This window comes from Rattus norvegicus, chromosome 9, assembly GCF_036323735.1.
Source record: "Rattus norvegicus strain BN/NHsdMcwi chromosome 9, GRCr8, whole genome shotgun sequence".
Lineage (NCBI taxonomy): Eukaryota > Metazoa > Chordata > Mammalia > Rodentia > Muridae > Rattus > Rattus norvegicus.
This window is the reverse complement of record NC_086027.1, coordinates 113,365,670-113,378,657: the sequence shown is the minus strand read 5'-3', so window position 1 is coordinate 113,378,657 and position 12,988 is coordinate 113,365,670. Positions and strand designations below refer to the sequence as shown.

Sequence of the window (12,988 nt, the reverse complement as noted above, 5' to 3'; positions counted from 1 at the left end):
GGAAATAGAAGCAGTCATTAAAGGTCTCCCAACCAAAAAGAGCCCAGGTCCAGACGGGTTTAGTGCAGAATTCTATCAGACCTTCATAGAAGACCTCATACCAATACTATCCAAACTATTCCACAAAATTGAAGCAGATGGAGCACTACCCAATTCCTTCTATGAAGCCACAATTACTCTTATACCTAAACCACACAAAGACCCAACAAAGAAAGAGAACTTTGGACCAATTTCCCTTATGAATATCGACGCAAAAATACTCAATAAAATTTTGGCAAACTGAATCCAAGAGCACATCAAAACAATCATCCACCATGATCAAGTAGGCTTCATCCCAGGCATGCAGGGATGGTTTAATATACGGAAAACCATCAACGTGATCCATTATATAAACAAACTGAAAGAACAAAACCACATGATCATTTCATTAGATGCTGAGAAAGCATTTGACAAAATTCAACACCCCTTCATGATAAAAGTCCTGGAAAGAATAGGAATCCAAGGCCCATACCTAAACATAGTAAAAGCCATATACAGCAAACCAGTTGCTAACATTAAACTAAATGGAGAGAAACTTGAAGCAATCCCACGAAAATCAGGGACTAGACAAGGCTGCCCACTCTCTCCCTACTTATTCAATATAGTTCTTGAAGTTCTAGCCAGAGCAATCAGACAACAAAAGGAGGTCAAGGGGATACAGATCGGAAAAGAAGAAGTCAAAATATCACTATTTGCAGATGATATGCTAGTATATTTAAGTGATCCCAAAAGTTCCACCAGAGAACTACTAAAGCTGATAAACAACTTCAGCAAAGTGGCTGGGTATAAAATTAACTCAAATAAATCAGTAGCCTTCCTCTACACAAAAGAGAAACAAGCTGAGAAAGAAATTAGGGAAACGACACCCTTCATAATAGACCCAAATAATACAAAGTACCTTGGTGTGACTTTAACCAAGCAAGTAAAAGATTTGTACAATAAGAACTTCAAGACTCTGAAGAACGAAATTGAAGAAGACCTCAGAAGATGGAAAGATCTCCCATGCTCATGGATTGGCAGGATTAATATAGTAAAAATGGTCATTTTACCAAAAGCGATCTACAGATTCAATGCAATCCCCATCAAAATACCAATCCAATTCTTCAAAGAGTTAGACAGAACAATTTGCAAATTCATCTGGAATAACAAAAAACCCAGGATAGCTAAAACTATCCTCAACAATAAAAGGACTTCAGGGGGAATCACTATCCCTGAACTCAAGCAGTATTACAGAGCAATAGTGATAAAAAAAAACTGCATGGTATTGGTACAGAGACAGACAGATAGACCAATGGAACAGAATTGAAGACCCAGAAATGAACCCACACACCTATGGTCACTTGATTTTTGACAAAGGAGCCAAAACCATCAAATTGAAAAAAGATAGCATTTTCAGCAAATGGTGCTGGTTCAACTGGATGTCAACATTTAGAAGAATGCAGATCGATCCAAGCTTATCACCCTGTACAAAGCTTAAGTCCAAGTGGATCAAGGACCTCCACATCAAACCAGATACACTCAAACTAATAGAAGAAAAACTAAGGAAACATCTTGAACACATGGGCACTGGAAAAAATTTCCTGAACAAAACACCAATGGCTTATGCTCTAAGATCAAGAATCGACAAATGGGATCTCATAAAACTGCAAAGCTTCTGTAAGGCAAAGGACACTGTGGTTAGGACAAAACGGCAACCAACAGATTGGGAAAAGATCTTTACCAATCCTACAACAGATAGAGGCCTTATATCCAAAATATACAAAGAACTCAAGAAGTTAGACCGCAGGGAGACAAAGAACCCTATTAAAAAATGGGGTTCAGAGCTAAACAAAGAATTCACAGCTGAGGAATGCCGAATGGCTGAGAAACACCTAAAGAAATGTTCAACATCTTTAGTCATAAGGGAAATGCAAATCAAAACAACCCTGAGATTTCCCCTCACGCCAGTGAGAATGGCTAAGATCAAAAACTCAGGTGACAGCAGATGCTGGCGAGGATGCGGAGAAAGAGGAACACTCCTCCATTGTTGGTGGGATTGCAGACTGGTACAACCATTCTGGAAATCAGTCTGGAGGTTCCTCAGAAAATTGGACATTGAACTGCCTGAGGATCCAGCTATACCTCTCTTGGGCATATACCCAAAAGATGCCCCAACATATAAAAAAGACACGTGCTCCACTATGTTCATCGCAGCCTTATTTATAATAGCCAGAAGCTGGAAAGAACCCAGATGCCCTTCAACAGAGGAATGGATACAGAAAATGTGGTACATCTACACAATGGAATATTATTCAGCTATCAAAAACAATGACTTTATGAAATTCGTAGGCAAATGGTTGGAACTGGAAAATATCATCCTGAGTGAGGTAACCCAATCACAGAAAAACACACATGGTATGCACTCATTGATAAGTGGCTATTAGCCCAAATGCTTGAATTACCCTAGATGCCTAGAACAAATGAAACTCAAGACGGATGATCAAAATGTGAATGCTTCACTCCTTCTTTAAAAGGGGAACAAGAATACCCCTGGCAGGGAAGAGAGAGGCAAAGATTAAAACAGACACAGAAGGAACACCCATTCAGAGCCTGCCCCACATGTGGCCCATACATATACAGCCATCCAATTAGACAAGATGGATGAAGCAAAGAAGTGCAGGCCGACAGGAGCCGGATGTAGATCGCTCCTGAGAGACACAGCCAGAATACAGCAAACACAGAGGCGAATGCCAGCAGCAAACCGCTGAACTGAGAATAGGACCCGCATTGAAGGAATCAGAGAAAGAACTGGAAGAGCTTGAAGGGTCTCGAGACCCCATATGGACAACAATGCCAAGCAACCAGAGCTTCCAGGGACTAAGCCACTACCTAAAGACTATACATGGACTGACCCTGGACTCTGACCTCATAGGTAGCAATGAATATCCTAGTAAGAGCACCAGTGGAAGGGGAAGCCCTGGGTCCTGCTAAGACTGAACCCCCAGTGAACTAGATTGTTGGGGGGAGGGCGGCAATGGGGGGAGGATGGGGAGGGGAGCACCCATAAAGAAGGGGAGGGGGGAGGGGGATGTTTGCCCGGAAACCGGGAAAGGGAATAACACTCGAAATGTATATAAGAAATACTCAAGTTAATAAAAAAAAAAAAAAAGCATAGACTAACAGACTGGATAAGTAATGAGGACCCAACGTTTTGCTGCATACAGGAAAACACCTCAGTGACGAAGACAGATACTACCTCTAAGTAAAAGGCTGGAAAACAATTTTCCAAGCAAATGGTCCTAAGAAACAAGCTGGAGTAGCCATTCTAATATTGAATAAAATCAACTTTCAATCAAAAGTTATAAAAAAATAAGGACACTTCATATTCATCAAAGGAAAAATCCACTAAGACGAACTCTCAATCCTGAATATCTATGCTCCAAATGCACGGGCACTTACTTACATTTATAAAAGAAACCTTACTAAGGCTCAAAGCACACATTGCACCTCACACAATAATGGTAGGAGATTTCAACACCTCAGTCTCATCAGTGGACAGATCATGGAAACAGAAATTAAACAGAGACATAGAGAAACTAACAGAAGCTATGAACCAAATGTACTTAACCGATACTTATAGAACATTTCATCTTAAAACAAAAGAATATACCTTCTCAGTACCTCATGATACCTTCTTCAAAATTCACCATATTATCAGTCACAAAACAGGCCTCAACAGATACAAGATTGAAATAATCCCATGCATCCTATCAGATCACCATGGACTAAGACTGGTTCAATAACAACAAAAAAGACAGAAAGCCCACATATACATGGAAGTTGAACAATGCTCTACTCAGTGATAACTTGGTCAAGGAACAAATAAATTAAAGACTTCTTAGAATTTAATGAAAATGAAGGCAGAACATACACAAACTTTTGGGACATAATTAAAGCAGTACTAAGAAAAAAACTCATAGCTCTGGGTGCCTCCAAAAAGAAACTGGAGAGAGCATACATTAGCAGCTTGACAGCACACCTAAAAGCTCTAGAACAAAAATAAACAAATACACTCAAAAGGAATAGATGACAGGAAATAATCAAACTCAGGACTGAAATCAAGTAAGTAGAAACCAAAAGAACTATACGAAGAATCAACAAAACCAGGAGCTGGTTCTTTGAGGAAATCAACAAGATAAACCCTTAGCCAGACTAACCAGAGGGCACAGAGACAGTATCCAAATTAACAAAATCAGAAATGAAAGGGAGACATAACAGAATCTGAAGAAATTCAAAAAATCATCAGTTCCTACTACAAAAGCCTATATTCAATAAAACTGGAAAATCTGGACGAAATGTCTCATTTTCTAGACAGATACCAGGAACCAAAGTTAAATCAGGATCAGATAAACCATCTAAAGAAATAGAGCAGTTATTAAAATTCTCCCTACCAAAAAGAGTCCTGGACCAGATGGGTTTAGAATTCTATCAGACCTTCATAGAAGACCTAATACCAATACTGTCCAAACTATTCCACAAAATAGAAACAGAAGGAGCACTACCGAATTCCTTCTAAGAAGCCACAATTATGTTTATACGTAAACCACAAGAGACATAACAAAGAAAGAGAACTTCAGACCAATTTCCCTTATGAATATTGATGCAAAATTACTCAATAAAATTCTTGGAAATCCAAGTACATTAAAACAGTCATCCATCGTGATCAAGTAGGTTTCATCCCAGAGATGCAGGAATGGTTCAATAAACAGAAATCCATCATCATAATCCATTACATAAACTCAAAGGAAAAAAAATGATCATCTAATTAGATGCTGAGAAAGCATTTGACAAAATTCAACTCCCCTTCATGATAAAAGTCTTGGAAAGATCAGGAATTCAAGGCCTATACCTAAATATAGTAAAAGCAACATACAGCAAACCAGAAGCCAACATCAAACTAAATGCAATTTAGTTTAATTGAAGCAATCCCACTAAAATCAGGGACTAGACAAGGCTGACTATTCTCTCCCTACCTATTTAATATAGTACTCGAAGTCCTAGCCAGAGCAATCAGACAACAAAAAGAGGTCAAAGGGATACAAATTGGAAAGGAAGAAGTCAAAATATCACTATTTGCTGATGATATGATAGTATACTTAAGTGACTCCTAAACCCGATAAACAACTTCAGCAAAGTGGCTGGATATATAATTAAACAAATCAGTAGCCTTCTTCTACTCAAAGGATAAACAACCTGAGAAAGAAATTAGGTTTTTTCCTATCGAACCAGGCGGCCTCAGCCGTGAACAAGTGAACAACGCAGAATGGCCAAGATCAAGGCTCGGAACCTGCGCGGCAAGAAGGAAGAGCTGTTGAAACAACTGGACGATCTGAAGGTGGAAATGTCCCAGCTTCGCGTTGCCAAAATGACAGATGGCGCCACGTCCAAGTTCTCTAAGATAGGAGTAATATGCAAATCCATCACTTGTGTCCTCACTGTCATTAATCAGACTCAAAAGGAAAACCTCAGGAAGTTCTACAAGGGAAAAAAGTACAAGCTCCTGCACCTGCGACCCAAGAAGACGAGAGCCATGCGCTGCGGGCTCACCAATCACGAAGAGAAGCCGAAGGCCAAGAAGCAGCAGCGGAAGGACCATCTGTACCCACTGCGCAAGTACGCAGTCAAGGCCTGAGACTTCGACAATGACAATAAACTGTAAGACGACGAGAAAATAAAAAGAAATTAGGGAAACCACACCCTTCACAATAGTCACAAACAATAAAAAATACCTTGGAGTGACTCTAAACAAGCAACTGAAAGATCTGTATGACAAGAACTTCAAGTCTCTGAAGAAAGAAATTGAAGGTCTCAGAAGATGGAAAGATCTCCCATGTCATGGGTTGGCAGGATTAATATAGTAAAACTGGCCATTTTTCCAAAAGCGATCTACAGAGCAATTTGCAAATTCATCTGGAATAACCAAAAACCCAGGATAGCAAAAACTATTGCCAACAATACAAGAACTTCTGGGGAAATCACCATCCCTGAAATTAAGCTATATTATGGAGCAATAGTGATAAAAGGAAAAAAAAAAACAACTGTATGATATTGGTACAGAGACAGGCAGGTAGATCAGTGAAATAGAATTGAAGACCCAGAAATGAACCCACACACCTATGCTCACTTGATCTTTGACAAAGGAGTTAAAATTGTCCAGTGGAAAAAAGACAGCATTTTCAACAAATGGTGTTGGTTCAACTGGGGGTCAGCATGTAGAAGAATGCAAATTGACCCATTCTTATCACTCTGCAGAAAGCTCAAGTCCAAGGGGATTAAGGACCTCCACATAAAACCAGATACACTCAAACTAATAGAAGAAAAAGTGGGGAAGAGCCTCAAACACATGGGCACTGGGGAAAAATTCCTGAACAGAACACCAATGGCTTATGCTCTAAAATCAAGAATTGACAAATGGGGCCTCATAAAACTGCAAAGTTTCTGTAAGGCAAGAAGACAGCAACCAAGCAGTCATAACTGAAAACCAGAGCTCATGGACAGGAAGGAAGAAGGTCAGTTTTATCCAGTGGGGCTGAGAAAATCCGTACATGTTTTGTTTTCCCTGGGTGATATGACCAATCCGAAATTATTAAGGTCCTCAACAAGAAGATGCAAGACTTCATTAAGGTGTGTCCAGGGAGGTGAGAGGTGACTTACACAAAAAAGCCACTCAATACAGAAAATCTGGTGAGTACAGGTGTGGTATCCTAGTCAACAAAACGTTAGAACCAACAATGGGCCATGTGACTCCAAAAGAAGGACAACCAATTTGAGACAAGGTCTGCAGAATTTTTAGCTAAAAGTAGAAATTATATGCATGCTCTCCAGCAAACTCCCCACGGGCCATGTCAGGTACTACCTAACATAACCACGTGGCATTAGCCATAGTCATCATGCAATAGCAGGAGCCCCACTGCCTATATCTCAGTCCAGCATAAGGACGGTGTGTTGCCCTCAGTAAGAGCAAGTGTAAGAGGGCTGGCCCTGACACTTGTTGCCCACTCGGTGGTATGGACAAGAAAGGGACACCCTCCTCTGCCCTAGTACCTCACTACCTGCAGGCATCATGAGACCTGGCACTGATGTTACCAGAGCAGAGTGCCCCTGCATGTCACTTGCTGCAGCATTCGGGAGGTCAGGCCCTGCACCATGCCTGAGTAGCACAGTAGAGCCAGCCCTGGTGGTATGAGTTGTGAAGAGTAGGTCCTGAGGGCCCTGCTTCTTGTCTGGAAGGCACTGGTGAAGATGAAGGACAGACCGCCCTCCCCTCCCTAATCCCTTGCTATCTATGGCAGCCATGAAAGCTGGCCCCGTGGTCATCTGTAACAGAACTGGACATGCCCCTCACTAGCTGCAATCCTTGAGAGACTGGGCCTGGCACCTTACCTGGGCAGCAGGGAAGAGCTGGCCCTGTTTTCAGGGATTTCTGATTAGGCACTACCCTTGGAGAGTGCAAAAGCTGCCAGGCTGACTTGCACAGATGTTTCTCAGGCCCAGATCTGGGGCTATGATTTGCCGCACACCAACATCTAGCCCCCTGATGAATTGCTGCAGTAGTACAGGAAGGACCCAGTCCTACCAATCCTAATCTCCAGGATCTCCAAACATGGGCATTGGCAATAACAAGATTCGGAGAGGTGTCACAGTGAAGCTCCAGTATTGATAGAGTGGCAGAAGCCTTATACCACACCAAAAAGCCATCATCATAAACTTTTGCAAGCAAGATGGTATAGGACCCAGTGTTACACACTGAAGCTTCCACAGGAGTTTTATCCCTTTAGTTGGGGTTTGGTTGCAAGGGTGAAGAGAGTGCACAGGAAAAAAGGGAGAAATGAGTGGGATTGAGGTGTGTGAGGTAAACTTCACACACACACACCAAACCATTATCAACTTAAACAAGCAAAAAGCAGAACTTCCAATCCCAAGGCTCAGGGATCTTTAGGATGAGAACTAGAAAGACTGTAAATGCCAAAGTGGTCGATAACATCAGGAACACAGCAGGGTTGTTGCAAATAGAAACTCACATTGACTGTCGCAGCACATGAGAACTGAGCAAGCTCACACCAGGAAGAATCTCATGAACAGGGATGTGGGAACATGGATAAGACATCCCACCACAGGGCTGGAGAGATGGCTCAGCAGTTAAGAGCACCCGACTACTCTTCCAGAGGTCATGAGTTCAATTCCCAGCAACCACATGGTGGCTCACAACCATCTGTAATGAGATCTGATGCCCTCTTCTGGTGTATCTGAAGACAGCTACAGTGTACTTATATATAATAAATAAATCTTTAAAAAAAAAAAAAGAAATCCCACCACAAGGTAAGAGATGGTTGGCACCTGACAGCTGATGAGAGGGGGAAAGTCAGTGTTCTCATGGCAAGCCCTGAGAGGGCAATGATATGCCAAGGCAGACTTCACCATTGAGATTTGTTGAGAAGAGAAGGAACAGAAGGAACAAGATGGGGAGGAAGAAGAGGCGGAATAGGAGGATAAGGGAGAGAAGTAGGAAAAGAATAGAAAGATGAGGAGGAGGAAGAGAAAGAGGTGGAGGAGGGAGAGGAGGAGGAAGAGGAAGAGGAGTGGAAAACTTCTCGTAGTTGGGTGGTGTTGAGTATCCATGTTGTATATCCCTTCCCTGAGAGACTGGAACATTCATTTAGCATGGAAGCTCCTTAAATAGGAATGTAACAATTCCAAATAATTTCAGGAAGTCCCTGAAACTGAACAGATTCCCTACATCTCTCTTTTCCAAGATGTAATCAACCTAAGCTGCTCAGTTCCTCTCAGACAAGCCATGGTACAAGCTCAACTGTGAGACCAGACCAGCCAGCTGCCTGACAGAAGCAGAAAACAGCCATGCTGCCTGGATGAGTTTTAGAGCAACCGAGACTTACAACACTCTTCCACCTGTTGAGCTGCTGTCAGGCTGTGCAGTGTGCTCCAGGTTGCAAACTAAGGCAAGCTTGTCACCCAAGTTGGGGATAGGCTATGGTGATGCACCTTTGAGTCATTTGTGTTCCTCTGAGTCATCTCCCATATTCCCCGTTGGAGTTTATTCCCACAAAACTCATTGTATTACCAAGCAGGACTGGGTGGTATCCCTACTATTTTGTTTCCTATCTGGGGTGGGCAGATTTATATGTTACATATGCCCAGGGAAGGTTTTGGAGGGACCCACACATGTGAGGAGTAGAGAATGCTCCATACAGGGCTCAGGATTAAGATCAAACCACAAAACCACATTCAATGAGTAAAATGTAAACCCTTTCATCCCTCAAAGGAGGCTTGAGGTCAGGGATGGTGATTCTTTTATTGTTGAGGATAGTTTCCACTATCCTGAAATTTTTTTGTTATTTCAAATGTATTTGCAAATTGCTTTCTAATTCATAGAGTTAGAAATTTGAGTTGGAATTTTGGTGGAGATTTCATTGAATCTGTAGATTGCTTTTGGCAAAATGGCCAGTTTTACTATATTAATCCTGCCAATCCATGAGCATGAGAGATCTTTCCATCTTCTGAGACCTTCAATTTCTTTCTTCAGAGACTTGAAGTTCTTGTAATACAGATCTTTCATTTGCTTGGTTAGAGTCACCCCAAGGTATTTTATATTATTTGTGACTATTGTGAAGGGTGAAATTTCCCTAGCTTCTTTCTCAGCCTGTTTAGCCTTTGAGTAGAGGAAGGCTACTGATTTGTTTGATTTAATTTTATATTCAGCCACTTTGCTGAAGTTGTTTATCGGGCTTAGGAATCGAAAACCCAGAAATGAACCCACACACCTGTGGTCATCACTTGATCTTTGACAAAGGAGCTAAAACCATCCAGTGGAAAAAAGATAGCATTTTGAACAAATGGTGATGGTTCAGCTGTAAGTCAGCATTTAGAAGAATGTAAATTGATCCATTCTTATCACCCTGTACAAAGCTCAATTCCAAGTGGATCAAGGATCTCCATATAAAACCAGATGCACTCAAACTAATAGAAGAAAAAGTAGGGAAGAGCCTCGAACACATGGGCCCTGGAGAAAATTTCCTGAACAGAACACCAATGGCTTATGCTGTAAGATTGAGAATTGATAAATGGGACCTCATAAAATTGCAAAGTTTCTGTAAGACAAAGACACTGTTATTAGGACAACATGGCAACCAGTAGATTGGGAAAAGATCTTTACCAATCCTACATCTGATAGAGGGCTAATATCCAATATACATACATAGACATACAAAGAACTCAAGAAGTTAGACTCCAGGGGCTGGGGATTTAGCTCAGTGGTAGAGCGCTTACCTAGGAAGCGCAAGGCCCTGGGTTCGGTCCCCAGCTCCGAAAACCGAAAAAAAGAACAAAAAAAAAAAAAAGAAGTTAGACTCCAGAGAATCAAATAGCCCTATTAAAATGGGTACAGAGAATTCTCAGCTGAGGAATATTGAATGGCTGAGAAACACCTAAAGAATTCAACTTCCTTAGTTATTAGGGAAATGCAAATCAAAACAACCATGAAATTTCACTTCACACCAGTCAGAATAGCTAAGATTAAAAAACCAAGTGACATCAGATGTTGGTGAGGATGTGGAGAAAGAGGAACACTCCTCCATTGCTGGTGGGATTGCAAGCTGGTACAACCATTCTGGAAATCAGTCTGGCAGTTCCTCAGAAAATTGGACATTGAACTGCCTGAGGACCTAGCTATACCACTCCTGGGCACACATCCAAAAGATGCTGCAACATATAACAAGGACACATGCTCCACTATGTTCATAGCAGCCTTATTTATAATATCCAGAAGCTGGAAAGAACCCAGATGCCCTTCATCAGAGGAATGGATACAGAAAATGTGGTACATTTACACAATGGAATATTACTCAGCTATCAAAAACAATGACTTTATGAAATTCATAGGCAAGTAGATGGAACTAGAAAATATCTTGAGTGAAGTAAACCAATTACAAAATAACACACTTGCACTCACTGATAGATATTAGTCCCAAAGCTCAAATTACCCAAGATACACTCCACAGACCACATGAAGCTCAAGAAGAAAGAAAATCAAAGCAGATGCTTCAGTCCTTCTTAGAAGAGGGAACAAAAAATTCAAGGGAGGAAATAAGGAGGCAAAGTTTGGAGCACAGACTGAAGGAATGGCCATTAAGAGCCTGCACCACCTGGGGATCCAGCCCATATACATACAGCCACCAAATCCAGACAATATTGCTGATGCCAAAAAGTGCAGGCTGGCAGGAGCCTGAGCGGCTCTGACAGAGCGTGACAAATACAGAGGTGAATGCTAGCAGCAAACCATTGAACTGAGAACCGGGTCTCCATTGAAGGAGCTGAAGAGGTTTGTATCCCCTTAAGAACAATACCAACCAACCAGAATTCCCAGGGACTTAACCACCATCCAAAGAGTACACCTGCACAGACCCATGACTCCAGCTGCATATGTAGCAGAGGATGGCCTTGTTGGGCACCAATGGGATGAGAAGCCTTTGGTCCTGCCAAGGCTGGACCCCCCAGAGTAGTGGAATATCAGGGCGGGAGGGTGGGAAGGGGAGGGTAGATGGGTGGGGGAAGATCCTCATAGGAGGAGGAGGGATGGCATGGGGCTTCATGAATAGGAAAACAGGAAAGGGGATAACATTTGAAATGTAAATTAAAAAAAAATCTAGTTAAAAAGACATAGAACGCCACACTATGTCGAAAGAAAGAAAGGAAGGAAGAAAGGAAGAAAGAATGGAGAAAAAAAAAGATGCTTTGACCAAACGTGGAATAGGGAGGAAATATTTCCCTTACATTTCCTGGTCACAGGACATCACTGAGTATACCCAAATTTGCAACTCTAGGCAAGACCCTGACCTAGAACACAAAGGTGAACACTGCTTACAGGCTGGCTCACAGGCACATGTCTAGCTTGCTTTCTTATGCAACTGAGGCCCATCTGCCTAACACTGAGGGCACTAACCATCTCCCTCAGCCTCCACACGCATCATCAATAAAGTGAATCACAAGCATGACCATAGGCCTTGGTGATGGAGGCATTCCGTCCATGTCACTACATGACTATATGATCAGTCATGCTCAAGTACAAACTATGGGGACCATCCCCAAGAGCCTGAACCCAAAGTCAGCATTCGCTAACATTTCCATAAACCATTTACAAAGTTAGCAGAAAGGAATGAACAATCCTATTCATAATTTTTTGAAAGAAAAACTACAAATATAAGCCCAACAGGAAGACGGAAAGAACACATAAAGAAAAAGTTCAGACCCTGTAGAAACTAAAGAAGACTCTAGAAGATGCAAAAATATCTTGAGTGTATTGATTAAGGTAGTCTCCATTGTAAAATGTCTATATTGGTGAAAGTGATCAACTAATAAACCTCCATCCACACTGAGATCACAGTTACATTCATAACAGACAAGAATCATATCTTATCAAAGAACAAATGTCCTCCATCAGCGAAAGTAAGCAGAAAGCAGTCCTGTTAGGCATACAAGCCATAGATTCTAGCCCTGGCAAGGCAGAAGCAGTGGCAGAGCTTGAGTTTGAGGCCAGCCTGGTGTACATATCGAGTCAGGAGAGGCAGAGCAACACAAAACAAAGTATGAAGTGGAAGAGAAAGCAAAAGAAGAGCTGAAGGTGGAGAATGAAGAAAAGAAGGGAAAGATGAGGAGGGAGAGAGGAAAGATGGAGGAGGAGGAACAACAGCAAGAGGAGGAGAAGGAAGAAAAAAAGAAGAGGAAGAAAGCACCATGCTAGAGAAACTGCACATCGGCAGAATGGAAAACAGTGGTGTGGCACAGAAACACACGAACAGATCACTGACCTTGGGTGGATTATCTAACGAACCCACAGTAAGAGACACCTAATTCTACACAAAGGTGGTGATGGAAATCTGCACAAAAAGGCTCACCT

The 12,988-nt window shown here is 41.8% G+C and overlaps 2 protein-coding genes across 10 annotated transcripts in view; both read left to right on the top strand.

Annotated features, from left to right (window-relative positions):
* Smokwl4 (sperm motility kinase W like 4) overlaps nt 1-12,988 on the top strand; it is a 97,779-nt gene that overhangs the window by 27,736 nt on the left and 57,055 nt on the right. The window lies entirely within an intron of this gene.
* Rpl35l4 (ribosomal protein L35 like 4) lies at nt 3,346-11,592 on the top strand. The gene has a single exon (XM_063268191.1). It carries the CDS (start codon nt 5,342-5,344, stop codon nt 5,708-5,710), a length of 369 nt encoding a protein of 122 aa, XP_063124261.1. The 5' UTR covers nt 3,346-5,341; the 3' UTR covers nt 5,711-11,592.

Excerpts from the sequence above, each read along its gene's own strand:
- Rpl35l4 (XM_063268191.1), top strand. The coding sequence starts at position 5,342 with ATGGCCAAGATCAAGGCTCGGAACCTGCGCGGCAAGAAGGAAGAGCTG.